We start from the raw sequence: 19584 nt of genomic DNA on the forward strand, positions 1-19584 counted from the left end.
ACTGAAACAAAGATAAAATGGTACCTGGCAGGGAGAGTAGAGTTAACAGAGATAACTGTAGAATATATTGACAGTGCATAGTGGCTTTAGCCCTGTAGGAAAGAGAGTTGTATTCCAGAAAATATGTAATCAATACAATCTTTGATGCAAGAACGTAGTACCAACAGCTGTGTGTTATCTGACCAGCAGTGTCCGTTTGTGGAGTAGTACTGATGTCAACATACAACATTTATTTAGCTGAAATGACTGTCAAACGTATGCTGTTTGGAGAGAAAGAAATTCCAATAGCCACAACAATACCATAACCAAACCACCAAACTGATTTGTGTTATTTTGCAATAACACCCACTCGGCAAACACTGGTTGAATCAACGTTGTTTCCGAAGTAATTTCAACCCCCAAAAACTACTTTATGACATTGAATTAATGTGAAAAACTGATTGGATTTGCAAAAAAGTCATCAATATAAGGTCACTGTCTTTTTTTCACCAAACGTTTAACCCAAAATCCAATGACATGGTGACACGTGTTGCTGATTTCACGTTGACAACTCAATACCTCACAAGTAATAATTCAAAACTAGACGTTGAACTGACATCTGTGCCCAGTGGGCAGAGGCAGTATATAATATGGCATGGCATATACAAGATTAATATACTCAACAGTTTTGTTTGAATGAATTGAGAGGTTTTGAGATATCTGATTAAACCAAAACTGTAGTAATTCCACCATTACTACTAAATGTAGGATAAACAGATGACACAGACTCATTTTGCTGCTATATGTTTATTATTAGGCTTTTGAAAGTTGTGAAGGTAATAAAATAATGTATATGTTGAAAGATAATGATAAAATGATTCCACTCTGAAACCTTATAACTGTATGAAATTGATTAGAATCATAAAATGATAATCTGATGATGTGTGTAGTTTTAGTCAGAATTAGATGAAACAATGTATCTGTATAGTGGAAAAACACAGGCTGTCTGAGCAAGGCGTAGTTTAGGGTTTGAACTTGTATGTGTGTGCCGAAGAAGAAAAAAACTGTGTTAAACTGTGTTTGGGCCGAGCTGGCTAGGCTTCTGAGGAACCTATGAGAGCATAGGGAGTACTTCTCAAGGTTTCCCTAATCTCGGGGGGAATGGAACCTGTTGGCTGGGCAGTGATACACAGTGGTGAGAACTATAGAGATAAAACTCACCTACTGTTTGTGTGGAAGTATGTGCGTAGGATACCTACTGTTTGTGTGGAAGTATGTGTGTAGGATACCTACTGTTTGTGTGGAAGTATGTGTGTAGGATACCTACTGTTTGTGTGGAAGTATGTGCGCAGCTATAAAGTGGATGTCTTTGTATAATGGATTTAAGAATATTCTCTGAATAAACTGTACTATCTTTTTGCCTAAACTGAGCCTTTGACTAATTATTATTAAACCCATGGTTTTACAGATCTCGGGGATTGGTCAGAGCTATTGATTGTCAGTTATTATCATTGGGATTGAAAATTCTCTTGACTAAAGGATAGACAGAGATACATGCATACAGAGATAATCTGATCACAATTATGGGATTATATTTGGATTATAACAAATACAGAGTTAAATAACAATTCCATGCATGAGTACTCATAATCCCTCACAGCATTATATAGTTCAGAATATGTTATCACATACAGAAGGTCATTTGAAGGTAATTTTACTATTTTATGTTGAAATGCTTTAGCCTACAACCTGGACATGAAAGGGAAGTTTTTAAAGGATATTTTAGATCCATGAGATCTTATTTGAAAATTAAAATGTTCTAGCCTCCAAACTTGATATGTACAGGTTTTCCATATTTGTTAAGGAGTTTTTCAATCCATGACTGGTTGTTTGAATCTTTGCTGCTGATAATGTAACAGCCCCTGACCCCCTTCACCACCGCACACGTGGTCTTCGGACCGCAGGGCGCCACCTCACAGGCCATCTCGCCGGAGTTACAGCTGCAGCGGTGGTGGCAGTTCTCCTTATAGAAGACCTCACCGGACACAAAGTAGCGACCCTTGTGGTGACAGCCACAGTTCTTCACGTGGACACACTTGTCATCGCTCAGCAGGAAACCAGGTTTGCATTGACAGCCCTCCCCTGGAGGAGTGGTGCATCCTGGGGCGGAGGACATGGAATAGCATGTGGCCGGGCACCCGGAGGCCGAGAGGCTGTAGACACTGTTCTCTGGACAGGGGAGGTCTGAAAACACACAGTGAGAAAGAAAGGTCTGTGGAATCAGTTACAATTTTACAATTTCAGGATTTCATTTAAAATGTAGGGTTTAGAATTTGCAGTCTTTATTTACTGTCAGATTCCTGTTTAAAGAATTTATGAATTGCGACTCATCATAAACCTGAAGATTAGTGATACAAAAAGCAGAGAACTTACGGCAGAAGTCTTTACTCCTCCAGACCTCAATTTTCCCTCCCTTCTCCTGACACTCTTCTACATAGTTGGTGATGATGTCACAGGCTGCCGTCAGTAGGCCGTTGTTGAGGATCATGTCATATATGCAGTCTTCTTTGTACTCATCAGAGTCCACTCTACCAATACAGTCTCTGAGGGGACCACTCTTATCCACAATGACATCACAGGCGCTGACATATTTGGGCTTTATAAGGGGGATGTCTACAACGGCACAATCTTTGCACTCGTGGGAGCAGCCCGGTACGTCAGCTACCCAGTAACTGTTTCCAAACTCCTTGGGACTCATGGGCTTTTTCCCGCTGGGCAGAAGCAGGTCGTCATCAGGGTCGTCATTGAGGTTGCCACAGAGACCACAGATGGCGTTGTGGTAGGTGCTCGGGACCTTCACCCTCACCTCGCTGGACCAGTCGAAGGAGACCTTGAGACCGAAATGAGTCTCCAGAACAGCAAAACGTCTGTTTCTGTAGATCTGAACCTCAGTGTTGTTGGAGTAGTATGGCAGAGATGTCAGGACATCGTTCACCTAAATACAGTCCAGTAAAAATAGAGAGTAGAATGGATACTATTCCGTAAGACTGTTTTTTCCCCCTTTCAAAACAGGATATTATACAAAATAGATAGGACCTTTATTACTCACCAGAACTTTGCCGTGATAATCACCTGTGACGGTGTAACTACTTCCCAACACAATGACAGTCACCACCTTGGCGTAAGAGACTCTGGTGCTGCCCCTGTTGTTGTTCTCCAGAGTCACCTCAAAGCTCTCCAGATCGGGATCTTTGGAGCAGACCCCCGCCAGCTTGTAGATACAGTTTCCCTGGAAGTCGAAGCGCTTCCCATCAAAGGTGCGGAAGTGGGGGTCCCCCTGTGCTGAGCAGGTCTTGAAGCTGAGGGGGTAGCAGTCCTGAACCCCGTTGACCACTTCACAGTGCTCACTAGCCTTGCACTTCCTAGGCATACACACCAACTTCTGTGTGGCTCCGTCGCACACACACTTACTCTGACATGTGTTGCCCTCCCAAAAGGTTTCTTCAGGCAGGTAGTAATGGTCATTGTGTGTACAGCCACACCCTGTCTCCTTGATGACACAGTGTTCACCACTGAGCACGTAACCCATGTCGCACTGGCAGCCTTCCACACAGACTTTGGAACAGATTTCGGGGACATTGGGAATGGCACAGGTGGCAGGGCAGGCAGTGCCACATAGCTCATAGTGGCTGTGGTATGGGCAAGCCAGGGCTGTTTGAGTTGAGAAAAAACAAACATCAAATGTAGTCCTAATACATTCTGCAAATTCATTTGACACATTATACACATTTCAGAATGTCTGAGTTCATAAATGTGATGTTTTGTTTTAGCTGAGAACTTACGGCAGTCGGAGGCCTTTCTCCACAGCGGTGAGACTACAACCCCAGCCTGCTGACATTTGGCCACGTAGTTAGCCAAGGTCTCACACAACACTTCCTGTCGACCCTCATTCAGACACACATCATAGAGGCAGTCTGAGGCAAACTCCTTCACTGGCACTTTCTTATGACACTGGTGAAATGGGCCCCTTCCGTCTGTCATCAAACCACAGTACTTTGGTCCAGTATAAAGTGCCCGGTCTGTTTCTGAGCACGTGGGGCAGTTGCCATTACAGACATGCCGGCAGAATGGATCACCGTCAGCAACACTCCAGGATGCCACCCACGCCGTGGTATTTGCCGAAAGCACACCTGTGGGAGTGGTGAAGTCGTCTGTTTTGTTACCATTGTAGTTGCCACAAATGCCACCGAGGTTGTCGTAGTAACTGCTGCTGATGGTCACCATGAAGAAGGCGGTCCAGTCAAAAGTGATCTTCAAGCCAACATCTGTCTGGATGGTCCCTTGGATACCAGACTCTGTGATTCTGATGCTGTCAGACTCCAAACTCACAGGGAGGTCAGACCTAATGCCATCAATCTGAGACAAGAGAGAGAGAAGAGGAATTAAAGAGGACTTAAAGTGGATGGAGAGCATAGAGGATTCTTACATTCAACTTCAACATGGAAAATCTGAATCAAGTATAACTGGAAGCCACCCACCTCCACTGTCCCTCTTTGGCCACTGAGAATGGTGATCCTGTGACCACTCAGGTCTATGTTGGCTGATTTGAGGAAGGAGCCCTTGGAGTTGACTCGCGGCTCATTCTTAGTCTGGATGCTGAACTGAGGCAGGGAGGGATCTTTGCCCGTTGTATTCACCAGAATGTAGGAGCAGGTACCCATGAAGGAGAAGGGCTGGCCATCGAACGTGCTATAGTGAGGGTCACCGAACAACCAGCAGTAGGCCTTGGACTGGGCCACACATATCGCCTTATTGTTCATCACCACACAGTTTTCTTTCTCACGGCACTCAGTGTCCTCACAGGGGTCTGACAAAATGTGCATTAGAGATGCTGACATATCTTGCTCATCGTAATATCAAAATAGAACATCAATAAAGTCCATAAATCTACATCCAAATGTACTAACACAAAGCCATATATGTTTGGTTTTATTATTATTAATGTATTTCTTTACCTATGCTGTAGCAGTCCATGACTCCATTCTTCATCCCACATTTCTGACCCTCTTTGCACTGGGAGTTCTTGCAGGTGAACACTCCTGCGGCACAGCTGCAGGTCTCAGAACAGTTGCTCAGGATCACAGACTGGCCAGACTGAAAACCAGCAAAACATGTCAGTGATATCATTGAGTGTTTATACTATGGTGGTAACCATAGGATGATTGTAAACAATACATATATTTACCAAGGATAGTGATTGATTATATTATTTCCACTTTATATTTGCATTTAGCGTAGAACAGATATAGGCCTATATTTGTAATAATCACTTTAGGATAACATAGATTTGTTAATATATGATATGGCAGTTTATTTGTCGATACACAATTAACCAGTGATCACCTTGTAATAGTGTGCATCAACCACACAGCCACAGTTCTCCAGTAGGACACACTTGCCACCATCAAACACAAAGCCGTCGTCACACTGGCAGCCCTCCTGGCATAGTGGGCATTTTGGAGACTCGCTGAGAGAGTAACAGGTAGAAGAACAGGTGTCGGCACACAACTCATAGTGACTGTTAGCTGGACACGTCAGAGCTAGAAGACAGATGGAAATGGGAGGAGATGCATGTTATCAAAAAAATTAAATCAGCTTCAGCTTCAAATGTTTTTCAGCAGAGCATTAGGTCAGAAAAATATTGCACACTAAGATAAACCAGGATAAGGTAAATTAACTTCAAATATCAAAATTCACTCACAACAAAACTGGTCAGATCTCCAGCTGCTGACAAGGCCACCGGATACCTGACAGAAAGTCACATATGTCTGTAAGTGGCGGCACAGGGCATCCCCACCCTCTCCCTCCTTCATGCACTCCTCAAAGTGCTCTTGTGGTGGCACAACAGCATGGCATTGGGCAAATGGACCCTTGGTTGACTTCATGATGCTACAAGCCGGTGGGGGTCCACTGGTGGGAGGACACTTCAAGCCACCGTCACATCCTGTCTGACATTTGACCCCTTCCTGAACCACCAACCACCCCGCTGCAAACTTCTCCACAGACGGCTCCTGCAGCCCACTGGGCAGCAGGAAGTCATCCTCCTTCTTGTCATTATAGTTGCCACAGAGACCACCGGTAACACCTTTGTAAGTGGATGGTAGCTGTATGATGGCGCCAGCAACGGTGTCGTAGGTCACCATCAAGCCAAAGTCTGTTACCACGACGATGTTAATGCCGTTCTGGTAGGCCCTGACCTTTCCATCTCCGAGTGACAGTGGGAGATTTGCTGTAACGTCATCCACCTGTGAAAGGAGAAAAGATTGAAAACATCAGTTTTTCTAATCCGATGTTGCTTTTTAATACTGAAATGAATAGATCAAGACAGAAAACTACCATTATTTCCCATATAACTCTGGGAGACATAGATATCTTGTATTTGTAGGCCTGTATGTCAACCCTCCTGGTGACCATTGCATCATCCATCTTGGTCAACTGCTGCACTGATACAACAAATGGAGCCATCGATCCGTCTTTCTCCACAACCTCTGACATTTTGTACACACAGTCCCCGTGTAGGCCGAAGCAGCTGCCATCGAACGAGTGGAATCTCCTGGCCCCGCTCACATGGCAGGTGCCCGTGCTCATGGGTACACAGGCCTGCACCCCGTCTTGGACCTGGCACTTCTCACTGGGACCGCAGGCAAACTTTACATTACACTCCACGTCTCCATCCTTGTTACACACACAGCGCTCTTTGCACTGGCCGTTGGGGAAGAACACCTGGCCCATCTGGAAGTACTGGCCTTGGTGAACGCAGCCACATTCAGCCAGCAGCACACACTCGCTGTCGCTCAGTATGAACCCTTCGTCACAGACACATCCCTCAGTGCACAGGGAGTTCCCACAGCTCTCAGGCTCATCGAGGCCGCTGCAGGTCTGGGGGCAGCCTGAGGCACACACCTCATAGTGGCTGTTGGGCTTACAGGAAGACGCTACAACACATTAGGTCAAACATGATAGAATTTAATGTTGGAACCAGAAGCTGTTAGCTAGACAAATCACTTATGACTTATAGTAATGATCAAAATTGTTACAGTAGTTGTTTTGAAATACACATCTGATGTGTGTCTGTGCACTACTTACGACAGAAGCTGTCCGACCTCCACTGTTCCACCTTGGCAGGGGCATCCTGGCAGGCGGTGGTGTAGGTGCTGAGGGCGTTACAGAGGGCAGAGGCATGGCCACGGTACATACACATATCAAACACACAGTCCTCATAGTACTCTCTGGGGTCCACCTTGGCGTGGCAGTGCTTGAACGGACCGTTTTTGTCTGTGATCCTGCCACAATATTTCCCTGTTTGGTAATCAAGCATCAGGCTGTGGTCACAGGTGGGGCACTTCTTGCCGCCGCAGTCGCTGGAGCAGCCAGGGTCGTTCCCCACTTTCCAGCTGTCCCCGAATACTGTTGGGGTGTTAGCAGGGCTCCTGTCTGGTTTGAGGAGATTGTCGTTCCGTTGGCCATTCCAGTTTCCGCAGAGCCCTCCGATGAGGTCTGAGTAGGTGCTGGGGAGGGTTAGGGAGACGTGGCTGTTCCAGTTGAACTTCAGTGTCAGGCCAAATTTGGTCTTCACCACCCCGAAATACCCACTGCGGAAGATGGACAGTTGGCCGTCTTCTGTATCAAATGGCAAGTTCACATACTGGTTGTTGACCTGGGAAGAGAGAACGAAACTTGAATGGAACATGAAGGATGATAATGTCCTGATATTTCTTCTTACATTAAGTAGTATAATCATAAAAGCTCATTGACAAAATAGACCCAGAAGGCAATTATGTCATTCATTAGGAATGGATAACATTTTAAGGTAGCTTACCAATACTTTGCCAGGGTTGTCCCTACTCATGATGATGATGTTTCTGAAGACAGTGATGGTGACTGTCTTTGTGTAAGACACTGCCGTGTTCCTCCCCCTATTCTGATTCTTTACAAGCACCTCAAAAGGTGCCAGAGATCTGTCGTCTTTGCTGACCAATTTGGAGAGAACGTAAGTACACGTTCCCTGGAAGTCGAACCTCTTGCCATCAAACGTGCGGTAGTGGGGGTCGCCTGAACCTTGGCAGGTGGCATAAGATGTTGGGTAACAATCTCTCTTACCACTCTGCAGGCCACACACCTCTGATTTCTTGCATGCTGTTGCTTTGCATTCAACCTTGGCTGTTGCTGGATTGCATTCACACTGCTTTGTGCATTTGTCATCTTCCCAGAACTTCATTCCAGACGGGTAGTATCGTCCTTCATAAGAGCAGCCACAGCTCTCCTTGGAGATGCATTTGTCTCCACTGAGGACAAAGCCCTTGTTGCATTGACAGGTCTCCACACAGGGTTCCTTGCACTTTGCTTCGGCATCTAGATCTGAACAAGAGGCAGGGCAAGCTGTGCCACACGCCTCGTAGTAACTGTTTGATGGACATTCCAGTGCTGCAAATGTGAAATGAGAAAATATATGTAAATAATAGTGAAAAGTGCAATCTAAAAATCTTTATGAAATGTCTGGAAAGAAAGAAACTCACGGCATGCAGTGATTGTCCTCCACTCAGGGCTAATTTTGACCCCCTCAGCCAAGCAGGCATCATTGTAGCTTTTCATGTTCTCACAGAGGAACTGGTAGATGCCTTTATTGATGCAGACGTCAAATACACAGTTGTCCATGAACACGCCTGGGTCCAGGACCTTGTGGCAGCTTGCGAATGGGCCATCTTTTTTGGCCAAGAGACCACATAACTTCTCTCCCTTGTATTTCTGTTGGAGAGCCGGAGTGCAGCTAGGACATTCCCCTTGGCAGTCATCATGACAGAACAAGTCGCCATCTTCAGTTCTCCAGCTCTGGGCAAACTTCACCACTGTGGGTTCCTTGTTACCTTTGGGGTTAGTGAACTCGTCGTTGTGATCCCCGTTGTAGTTCCCACAGAGCCCACCCAGGGTGCGGAAGTAGCTGCTGGGGACAGTGATGTAGAAGTTCATGTTCCAGTCGTACATAACCTTCAGGCCAAAGTTTGTCTTCAGAACAGCATAGCTGCCACTATACACCACCGTTAGGTTTCCTCCGGCCAGGGTCACAGGCAGGTAGACATTCTCACCATTCACCTAAGAAAAGATCAATAAGCATATGGAAAAACCACTCAGTTCATCTCCTGGATTGACCAAATTTACCATGGAACCGAGCCCAACTCTGATCATTTCCCTCTGGTCTCTTGTTACTCACCTCAACCTTCCCTTTATGCGTGCTGATCACAACAGTCAGCCCATAGACCGTGACTGAGACTTTCATCACGAAAGACACCCTCTTGTTCCCTCTGTGGTTGTTCTTGGTCAGGACAGTGAACGGGATGAGACCAGGTTCAGATTTAACAACCGTGGCCATGACGTAAGAGCAGGTGCCCTGGAAGTCAAACCGCTCCCCATCAAAGGTGAGGTAGTGGGGGTCCCCCACAGCCCTGCAGGTGGACTTGGACTGGGCCACACATATCGCCTTATTGTTCATCACCACACAGTTTTCTTTCTCACGGCACTCAGTGTCCTCACAGGGGTCTGACAAAATGTGCATTAGAGATGCTGACATATCTTGCTCATCGTAATATCAAAATAGAACATCAATAAAGTCCATAATTCTACATCCAAATGTACTAACACAAAGCCATATATGTTTGGTTTTATTATTATTAATGTATTTCTTTACCTATGCTGTAGCAGTCCATGACTCCATTCTTCATCCCACATTTCTGACCCCCTTTGCACTGGGAGTTCTTGCAGGTGAACACTCCTGCGGCACAGCTGCAGGTCTCAGAACAGTTGCTCAGGATCACAGACTGGCCAGACTGAAAACCAGCAAAACATGTCAGTGATATCATTGAGTGTTTATACTATGGTGGTAACCATAGGATGATTGTAAACAATACATATATTTACCAAGGATAGTGATTGATTATATTATTTCCACTTTATATTTGCATTTAGCGTAGAACAGATATAGGCCTATATTTGTAATAATCACTTTAGGATAACATAGATTAGTTAATATATGATATGGCAGTTTATTTGTCGATACACAATTAACCAGTGATCACCTTGTAATAGTGTCCATCAACCACACAGCCACAGTTCTCCAGTAGGACACACTTGCCACCATCAAACACAAAGCCGTCGTCACACTGGCAGCCCTCCTGGCATAGTGGGCATTTTGGAGACTCGCTGAGAGAGTAACAGGTGGAAGAACAGGTGTCGGCACACAACTCATAGTGACTGTTAGCTGGACACGTCAGAGCTAGAAGACAGATGGAAATGGGAGGAGATGCATGTTATCAAAAAAATTAAATCAGCTTCAGCATCAAATGTTTTTCAGCAGAGCATTAGGTCAGAAAAATATTGCACACTAAGATAAACCAGGATAAGGTAAGTTAACTTCAAATATCAAAATTCACTCACGACAAAACTGGTCAGATCTCCAGCTGCTGACAAGGCCACCGGATACCTGACAGAAAGTCACATATGTCTGTAAGTGGCGGCACAGGGCATCCCCACCCTCTCCCTCCTTCATGCACTCCTCAAAGTGCTCTTGTGGTGGCACAACAGCATGGCATTGGGCAAATGGACCCTTGGTTGACTTCATGATGCTACAAGCCGGTGGGGGTCCACTGGTGGGAGGACACTTCAAGCCACCGTCACATCCTGTCTGACATTTGACCCCTTCCTGAACCACCAACCACCCCGCTGCAAACTTCTCCACAGACGGCTCCTGCAGCCCACTGGGCAGCAGGAAGTCATCCTCCTTCTTGTCATTATAGTTGCCACAGAGACCACCGGTAACACCTTTGTAAGTGGATGGTAGCTGTATGATGGCGCCAGCAACGGTGTCGTAGGTCACCATCAAGCCAAAGTCTGTTACCACGACGATGTTAATGCCGTTCTGGTAGGCCCTGACCTTTCCATCTCCGAGTGACAGTGGGAGATTTGCTGTAACGTCATCCACCTGTGAAAGGAGAAAAGATTGAAAACATCAGTTTTTCTAATCCGATGTTGCTTTTTAATACTGAAATGAATAGATCAAGACAGAAAACTACCATTATTTCCCATATAACTCTGGGAGACATAGATATCTTGTATTTGTAGGCCTGTATGTCAACCCTCCTGGTGACCATTGCATCATCCATCTTGGTCAACTGCTGCACTGATACAACAAATGGAGCCATCGATCCGTCTTTCTCCACAACCTCTGACATTTTGTACACACAGTCCCCGTGTAGGCCGAAGCAGCTGCCATCGAACGAGTGGAATCTCCTGGCCCCGCTCACATGGCAGGTGCCCGTGCTCATGGGTACACAGGCCTGCACCCCGTCTTGGACCTGGCACTTCTCACTGGGACCGCAGGCAAACTTTACATTACACTCCACGTCTCCATCCTTGTTACACACACAGCGCTCTTTGCACTGGCCGTTGGGGAAGAACACCTGGCCCATCTGGAAGTACTGGCCTTGGTGAACGCAGCCACATTCAGCCAGCAGCACACACTCGCTGTCGCTCAGTATGAACCCTTCGTCACAGACACATCCCTCAGTGCACAGGGAGTTCCCACAGCTCTCAGGCTCATCGAGGCCGCTGCAGGTCTGGGGGCAGCCTGAGGCACACACCTCATAGTGGCTGTTGGGCTTACAGGAAGACGCTACAACACATTAGGTCAAACATGATAGAATTTAATGTTGGAACCAGAAGCTGTTAGCTAGACAAATCACTTATGACTTATAGTAATGATCAAAATTGTTACAGTAGTTGTTTTGAAATATACATCTGATGTGTATCTGTGCACTACTTACGACAGAAGCTGTCCGACCTCCACTGTTCCACCTTGGCAGGGGCATCCTGGCAGGCGGTGGTGTAGGTGCTGAGGGCGTTACAGAGGGCAGAGGCATGGCCACGGTACATACACATATCAAACACACAGTCCTCATAGTACTCTCTGGGGTCCACCTTGGCGTGGCAGTGCTTGAACGGACCGTTTTTGTCTGTGATCCTGCCACAATATTTCCCTGTTTGGTAATCAAGCATCAGGCTGTGGTCACAGGTGGGGCACTTCTTGCCGCCGCAGTCGCTGGAGCAGCCAGGGTCGTTCCCCACTTTCCAGCTGTCCCCGAATACTGTTGGGGTGTTAGCAGGGCTCCTGTCTGGTTTGAGGAGATTGTCGTTCCGTTGGCCATTCCAGTTTCCGCAGAGCCCTCCGATGAGGTCTGAGTAGGTGCTGGGGAGGGTTAGGGAGACGTGGCTGTTCCAGTTGAACTTCAGTGTCAGGCCAAATTTGGTCTTCACCACCCCGAAATACCCACTGCGGAAGATGGACAGTTGGCCGTCTTCTGTATCAAATGGCAAGTTCACATACTGGTTGTTGACCTGGGAAGAGAGAACGAAACTTGAATGGAACATGAAGGATGATAATGTCCTGATATTTCTTCTTACATTAAGTAGTATAATCATAAAAGCTCATTGACAAAATAGACCCAGAAGGCAATTATGTCATTCATTAGGAATGGATAACATTTTAAGGTAGCTTACCAATACTTTGCCAGGGTTGTCCCTACTCATGATGATGATGTTTCTGAAGACAGTGATGGTGACTGTCTTTGTGTAAGACACTGCCGTGTTCCTCCCCCTATTCTGATTCTTTACAAGCACCTCAAAAGGTGCCAGAGATCTGTCGTCTTTGCTGACCAATTTGGAGAGAACGTAAGTACACGTTCCCTGGAAGTCGAACCTCTTGCCATCAAACGTGCGGTAGTGGGGGTCGCCTGAACCTTGGCAGGTGGCATAAGATGTTGGGTAACAATCTCTCTTACCACTCTGCAGGCCACACACCTCTGATTTCTTGCATGCTGTTGCTTTGCATTCAACCTTGGCTGTTGCTGGATTGCATTCACACTGCTTTGTGCATTTGTCATCTTCCCAGAACTTCATTCCAGACGGGTAGTATCGTCCTTCATAAGAGCAGCCACAGCTCTCCTTGGAGATGCATTTGTCTCCACTGAGGACAAAGCCCTTGTTGCATTGACAGGTCTCCACACAGGGTTCCTTGCACTTTGCTTCGGCATCTAGATCTGAACAAGAGGCAGGGCAAGCTGTGCCACACGCCTCGTAGTAGCTGTTTGATGGACATTCCAGTGCTGCAAATGTGAAATGAGAAAATATATGTAAATAATAGTGAAAAGTGCAATCTAAAAATCTTTATGAAATGTCTGGAAAGAAAGAAACTCACGGCATGCAGTGATTGTCCTCCACTCAGGGCTAATTTTGACCCCCTCAGCCAAGCAGGCATCATTGTAGCTTTTCATGTTCTCACAGAGGAACTGGTAGATGCCTTTATTGATGCAGACGTCAAATACACAGTTGTCCATGAACACGCCTGGGTCCAGGACCTTGTGGCAGCTTGCGAATGGGCCATCTTTTTTGGCCAAGAGACCACATAACTTCTCTCCCTTGTATTTCTGTTGGAGAGCCGGAGTGCAGCTAGGACATTCCCCTTGGCAGTCATCATGACAGAACAAGTCGCCATCTTCAGTTCTCCAGCTCTGGGCAAACTTCACCACTGTGGGTTCCTTGTTACCTTTGGGGTTAGTGAACTCGTCGTTGTGATCCCCATTGTAGTTCCCACAGAGCCCACCCAGGGTGCGGAAGTAGCTGCTGGGGACAGTGATGTAGAAGTTCATGTTCCAGTCGTACATAACCTTCAGGCCAAAGTTTGTCTTCAGAACAGCATAGCTGCCACTATACACCACCGTTAGGTTTCCTCCGGCCAGGGTCACAGGCAGGTAGACATTCTCACCATTCACCTAAGAAAAGATCAATAAGCATATGGAAAAACCACTCAGTTCATTTCCTGGATTGACCAAATTTACCATGGAACCGAGCCCAACTCTGATCATTTCCCTCTGGTCTCTTGTTACTCACCTCAACCTTCCCTTTATGCGTACTGATCACAACAGTCAGCCCATAGACCGTGACTGAGACTTTCCTCACGAAAGACACCCTCTTGTTCCCTCTGTGGTTGTTCTTGGTCAGGACAGTGAACGGGATGAGACCAGGTTCAGATTTAACAACCGTGGCCATGACGTAAGAGCAGGTGCCCTGGAAGTCAAACCGCTCCCCATCAAAGGTGAGGTAGTGGGGGTCCCCCACAGCCCTGCATGTTGCTTTGGAGATGTGGACACAAACCCCCTTTGTACATTCTTCTTTTTCTCTGCATTTGACTTTCTCACAGGGGTCTGGTGGTAGAGTGGGTGGGGCAGTGCCTGAGGGAGTACAGAAGCAACGTTCAAGACTAATTCTAGTTTTCATGCAGTGCATTTGTTGTGTTGTGTTGCGTTGCGTTTTGTTTTTTTGTGTTGCGTTGCATTGTGTTGTTTAATAGTTTTCCTATTTAACGTGGGAGGTGTTCAGGGGCAGTCAATAGGCCAGTTAAGTGGATGTGTCAATTAAACAGCTTACCTTTGGAACATACTCCTGTTGTTGCGTAGCCGTCCCTTGGCATGCCACCATAAACGTAAACAGCCATGAGGGAGTCGCCTTTGATGGAGAAATGCTGTTGCTTCTCTCCCAATGGAATATTTACCCACATGTACTTAGGGTCTGAGTTGAATAATGTCCATTGGAGAGATTTCACACATGTATTTTTCTCACAGACTTTAACGGTGTTGATCCCTTCCCTCTCGGAGACAATGACCAATGTGCTCTCGAATTTGCTCTGCGTGTCCACCGACCACTCGTTGGCCAGATCAGACGTTGGGAGGATGTTGGTGAGGAACGGATCGTAGGGCTTGTTGTTGCTGAAGTACATCACCATGACCTTCTTATCACTTTTGATGATCAGCGGATATTTGGGTTGGACATTAACCACATACGCCTGCCCCGCTTTCAGCTCTTTAGCAGTGGATAGCTTTCCCTCAAAGATCTTAACTAGAGTGTTGTCCTCTGAGGCCACAATGTTTACAAAGTCAGTTGAATTGGACATGTGCATGGAAGGAACCAGGTAATTGGTGGAGAGGCTCTGTACTGGTAGCAGTTGTTCGTAGACGTGATTGCAGCGGCCTCCATCTGCAACGCACTCGTGTCCCCCCAGGACCGCCACAGGGAACTTGGCTTTGACCCTGGTCCCAGTGAAAGTGGTGTAGCTTTGGTAGAGATAGACCTGGTATGGGTCCATGGTAACAATCACCGCCTGTCTTTGCTTCCAGGAATCCACGCCACTGAGATTTATGTTGGAGACAGGGATGATCGTGATCTTGTTGGGCTCTTTGCCATTGACAATAGACATAAGCTTGTGCATGTTGCTTGGACCCTCATCGGGGGTGAAGACCACATAGTCAGTACCCAGCTGGTCAGTTGGATAGACCACACTGCTGTCTCCGGTTGAGAACTTGTAGTTGAAGGCCACCACTGAGATGTCAGAGTTGGAGGTGACCTGCACTGTTTTGGTGGAAGCTCCTGGACCCCCAATTTCAGCGTTACCAGGTATGGTGATCCATTTGGTGTTCTGTTTATCTATTTTCACTGAGGTGGAGAAACCGATTGCATTGACCTGAATTTGAACAATGGCTGGATAATCCTGTGTGGTTATGGCCAGTTGAAGACTCTGATCATCATGGTAGCTCAGCAAATAGTTAGGCATAAAGGCAGTAATGAACTCCCGCCCCACTGGGCATGATCCACTGACCACTAAACATAAAGGAAGAAAGACAATTTTACAGATGAGCATCTGCATTCTTTTTGCAACCATTTGACTAATGTAATATCAGTTTAATAATGAATAGTTTACTATAGCTTAAATACAGGACAATTGTCTTGCTCCGACTGCTCTTGTTGAATTCACTGACTGTCAAGTGTCAATTTAGTAAGGCACACAATAATTTGTTTTTGCTTGAATGACATGATTGTATACAAATGTTTGTGTACATAACAGTACAGATGCTGTCGCTTCCCCCTGCATAGCTTTATAACCAGTATTATATGTCTATAATATAGTGTGCCCTACAGAACAAACAACATAAATGTACTATCTAATTAGAGGAGGCAATAAAGATTTCATTTGCCAAGCTACTGTATTTACAGTGCCTTGCGAAAGTATTCGGCCCCCTTGAACTTTGCGACCTTTTGCCACATTTCAGGCTTCAAACATAAATATATAAAACTGTATTTTTTTGTGAAGAATCAACAACAAGTTGATCGTATAAATCGTATAAATGCACCTGCACTCTGATAGTCTCAGAGGTCCGTCAAAAGCGCAGAGAGCATCATGAAGAACAAGGAACACACCAGGCAGGTCCGAGATACTGTTGTGAAGAAGTTTGAAGCCGGATTTGGATACAAAAAGATTTCCCAAGCTTTAAACATCCCAAGGAGCACTGTGCAAGCGATAATATTGAAATGGAAGGAGTATCAGACCACTGCAAATCTACCAAGACCTGGCCGTCCCTCTAAACTTTCAGCTCATACAAGGAGAAGACTGATCAGAGATGCAGCCAAGAGGCCCATGATCACTCTGAATGAACTGCAGAGATCTACAGCTGAGGTGGGAGACTCAGTCGTATATTGCACAAATCTGGCCTTTATGGAAGAGTGGCAAGAAGAAAGCCATTTCTTAAAGATATCCATAAAAAGTGTAGTTTAAAGTTTGCCACAAGCCACCTGGGAGACACACCAAACATGTGGAAGAAGGTGCTCTGGTCAGATGAAACCAAAATTGAACTTTTTGGCGACAATGCAAAATGTTATGTTTGGCGTAAAAGCAACACAGCTCATCACCCTGAACACACCATGCCCACTGTCAAACATGGTGGTGGCAGCATCATGGTTTGGGCCTGCTTTTCTCCAGCAGGGACAGGGAAGATGGTTAAAATTGATGGGAAGATGGATGGAGCCAAATACAGGACCATTCTGGAAGAAAACCTGATGGAGTCTGCAAAAGACCTGAGACTGGGACGGAGATTTGTCTTCCAACAAGACAATGATCCAAAACATAAAGCAAAATCTACAATGGAATGGTTCAAAAATAAACATATCCAGGTGTTAGAATGGCCAAGTCAAAGTCCAGACCTGAATCCAATCAAGAATCTGTGGAAAGAACTGAAAACTGCTGTTCACAAATGCTCTCCATCCAACCTCACTGAGCTCGAGCTGTTTTGCAAGGAGGAATGGGAAAAAAATGTCAGTCTCTCGATGTGCAAAACTGATAGAGACATACCCCAAGCGACTTACAGCTGTAATCGCAGCAAAAGGTGGCGCTACAAAGTATTAACTTAAGGGGGCTGAATAATTTTGCACGCCCAATTTTTCAGTTTTTGATTTGTTAAAAAAGTTTGAAATATCCAATAAATGTCGTTCCACTTCATGATTGTGTCCCACTTGTTGTTGATTCTTCACAAAAAAATACAGTTTTATATCTTTATGTTTGAAGCCTGAAATGTGGCAAAAGGTTGCAAAGTTCAAGGGGGCCGAATACTTTCGCAAGGCACTGTATGTTTCACCATAATGTTAGATATTAACAAATAATCAACTTGCTCAATTCTGGTAGTAATTACATAACATGGAATATTGAAAGGTAAACTGTGATTCTTACCTATGAATAGGCTGACAGCCACACAAAGCTCTAAAGTTGTCCCCATGGCTGGAAACTAAAATGCACAGTCAACAAATGACATGGGGAAAAAATGGAAAATGGATGTAAAAACGAAATTAGTTTGGTTTTAGATTATATTATAGAAAAGCTAATGACAGGAGAGAAAACAAATATAATTCATTTTAAATGCATTTACTTTCATTCATTTATATACATCAAAAAATGACATAAATATTTTGTAAATATAAATTAGTTTGCATTTATACATTGTACATGTATTTACAAAGATAAGAAATAGTTTATTTCAATTCACTTTCAGCTCTGTAATAATTTGGTCTTCAACTGATTCTATTCACCATTTATTCTAATCCAAAAGACTGACTTGATGTCCGTACTTTACCTGTTGGTGGGACCATGAAGGATATAACAGACAGGGAGGGATGAGAGGGTGTCTTATATTGTGAAGAGGATGGGTAAAAAATAACACATCCTTGACAAAATATTGAATTACCGTACTTATTAAGTCAACATAGCATATGCATGACTGTAATGCGTATATTGACAACTGCGTGTCTGAAGTTTCCATCTAATCAAAACATTTACATTAGGCATACATACATCTACCTCATTCCCATACTGTAATTATTTATTTTGCTCCTTTTGCACCACAGTATCTCTACTTGCACACCCATCTTCTGCACATCTACCATTCCAGTGTTTAATTGCCATATTGTAATTACTTCACCACCATGGACTATTTATTGTCTTAACTCCCTTATTTGACCTTATTTTCTCTCACTGTATATAGACTTTAATTTTAAAAAATTCTACTGTGTTATTGACTGTATGTTCTGTTCATTCCATGTGTAACTCTGTGTTGTTGTATGTCTCGAACTGCTATGCTTTATCTTGGCCAGGTTGCAGTTGCTAAAACTAGCTTACCTGGTTAAATAAAGGTGAAATAAAAAATGTAAAATGTAAGCATTGTATTATTCCTCATAAACAATACTTTTAAAAGAAATTGGAAACAAACATCTGTTTCATAAAATGTTACCTCAATCTACCTCAATATATATAAAATAAAACATATTCATGGATTTATTTATAATATAAAATAACAATGTACTTTCAAATTATTCAAATTATCATGTGCTTTTAATTTATTGTTTTAAGGCAATATTTAAACATGGATTAGAAGAAGTGCTCGTTACTTACATATGGATGTTTTAAGTGTATGTCAACAGAACATGGCTTAAGTGAATGTCAATAGGAGACGGGCGAGGAGAGCTTACACAAATAAAACCAACCATGGAAACCATTACAGAAACGTTGTTATTGAAACAGGATATGAGAGCCACATCTTTATTTACTGGCAGCTCGATCAAGAATAGGGTGACAGAGGTCTGAACAAGAATTGACTATAGAACCATGAGGATTTTGGGGGTGTGACGAGAGGGGTGAGGTCAGGATTTCTTAAATACACATGATATAGTGAGTATCTGAAATGCATTACAGAGCTACTAACATTTATTAAACCCTAACTTTAAAATGTACTCTCTTTTATTTCTTTTTTTTCACCTTTCCTTAACCAGATAGGCCAGTTGAGAACAAGTTCTCATTTACAACTGCGACCTGGCCAAGATAAAGCAAAGCAATGCGACACAAACAACAACACAGAGTTACACATGGAATAAACAAACGTACAGTCAATAACACAATATAAAAAGTCTATATACAGTGTGTGCAAATTGCGTAAGGAGGTAAGGCAATAAATAAGCCATAGTAGCGAAGCGTAGTGATGCTAATCCAGCGATCGGTTGAAGAGCATGCATTTAGTTTTACTAGCGCTTCAGAGCAGTTGGAGGCCACGGAAGGGGTGTTGTGTGGCATTAAGCTCGTTTGGAGGTTTGTTAACACAGTGTCAAAATAAGGGCTAGATGTATACA

General features: G+C 44.6%; 1 protein-coding gene across 1 annotated transcript in view; it reads right to left on the minus strand.

Moving 5' to 3' along the window:
* Positions 1-770: 770 nt before the first annotated feature.
* Positions 771-19584, minus strand: part of LOC110538705 (IgGFc-binding protein) — a 28318-nt gene continuing 9504 nt past the window's right edge. The window contains exons 3-25 of the mRNA XM_036962226.1: positions 17639-17693; positions 14512-15738; positions 13975-14315; positions 13283-13856; positions 12586-13190; positions 11853-12423; positions 11103-11701; positions 10468-11011; positions 10110-10306; positions 9722-9860; positions 9248-9573; positions 8556-9129; positions 7859-8463; positions 7126-7696; positions 6376-6974; positions 5741-6284; positions 5383-5579; positions 4995-5133; positions 4518-4846; positions 3822-4395; positions 3089-3690; positions 2413-2974; positions 771-2223 (exon numbers count right to left, since the gene is read on the minus strand). Of these exons, the coding sequence (XP_036818121.1) occupies positions 1799-2223; positions 2413-2974; positions 3089-3690; positions 3822-4395; positions 4518-4846; positions 4995-5133; positions 5383-5579; positions 5741-6284; positions 6376-6974; positions 7126-7696; positions 7859-8463; positions 8556-9129; positions 9248-9573; positions 9722-9860; positions 10110-10306; positions 10468-11011; positions 11103-11701; positions 11853-12423; positions 12586-13190; positions 13283-13856; positions 13975-14315; positions 14512-15738; positions 17639-17693 (10899 nt within the window). The 3' untranslated portion in view covers positions 771-1798. The remainder of the gene's footprint in view (positions 2224-2412; positions 2975-3088; positions 3691-3821; positions 4396-4517; positions 4847-4994; positions 5134-5382; positions 5580-5740; positions 6285-6375; positions 6975-7125; positions 7697-7858; positions 8464-8555; positions 9130-9247; positions 9574-9721; positions 9861-10109; positions 10307-10467; positions 11012-11102; positions 11702-11852; positions 12424-12585; positions 13191-13282; positions 13857-13974; positions 14316-14511; positions 15739-17638; positions 17694-19584) is intronic.

This window comes from Oncorhynchus mykiss, chromosome 2 (genome assembly GCF_013265735.2).
Source record: "Oncorhynchus mykiss isolate Arlee chromosome 2, USDA_OmykA_1.1, whole genome shotgun sequence".
Taxonomy (NCBI): Eukaryota; Metazoa; Chordata; class Actinopteri; order Salmoniformes; family Salmonidae; genus Oncorhynchus; species Oncorhynchus mykiss.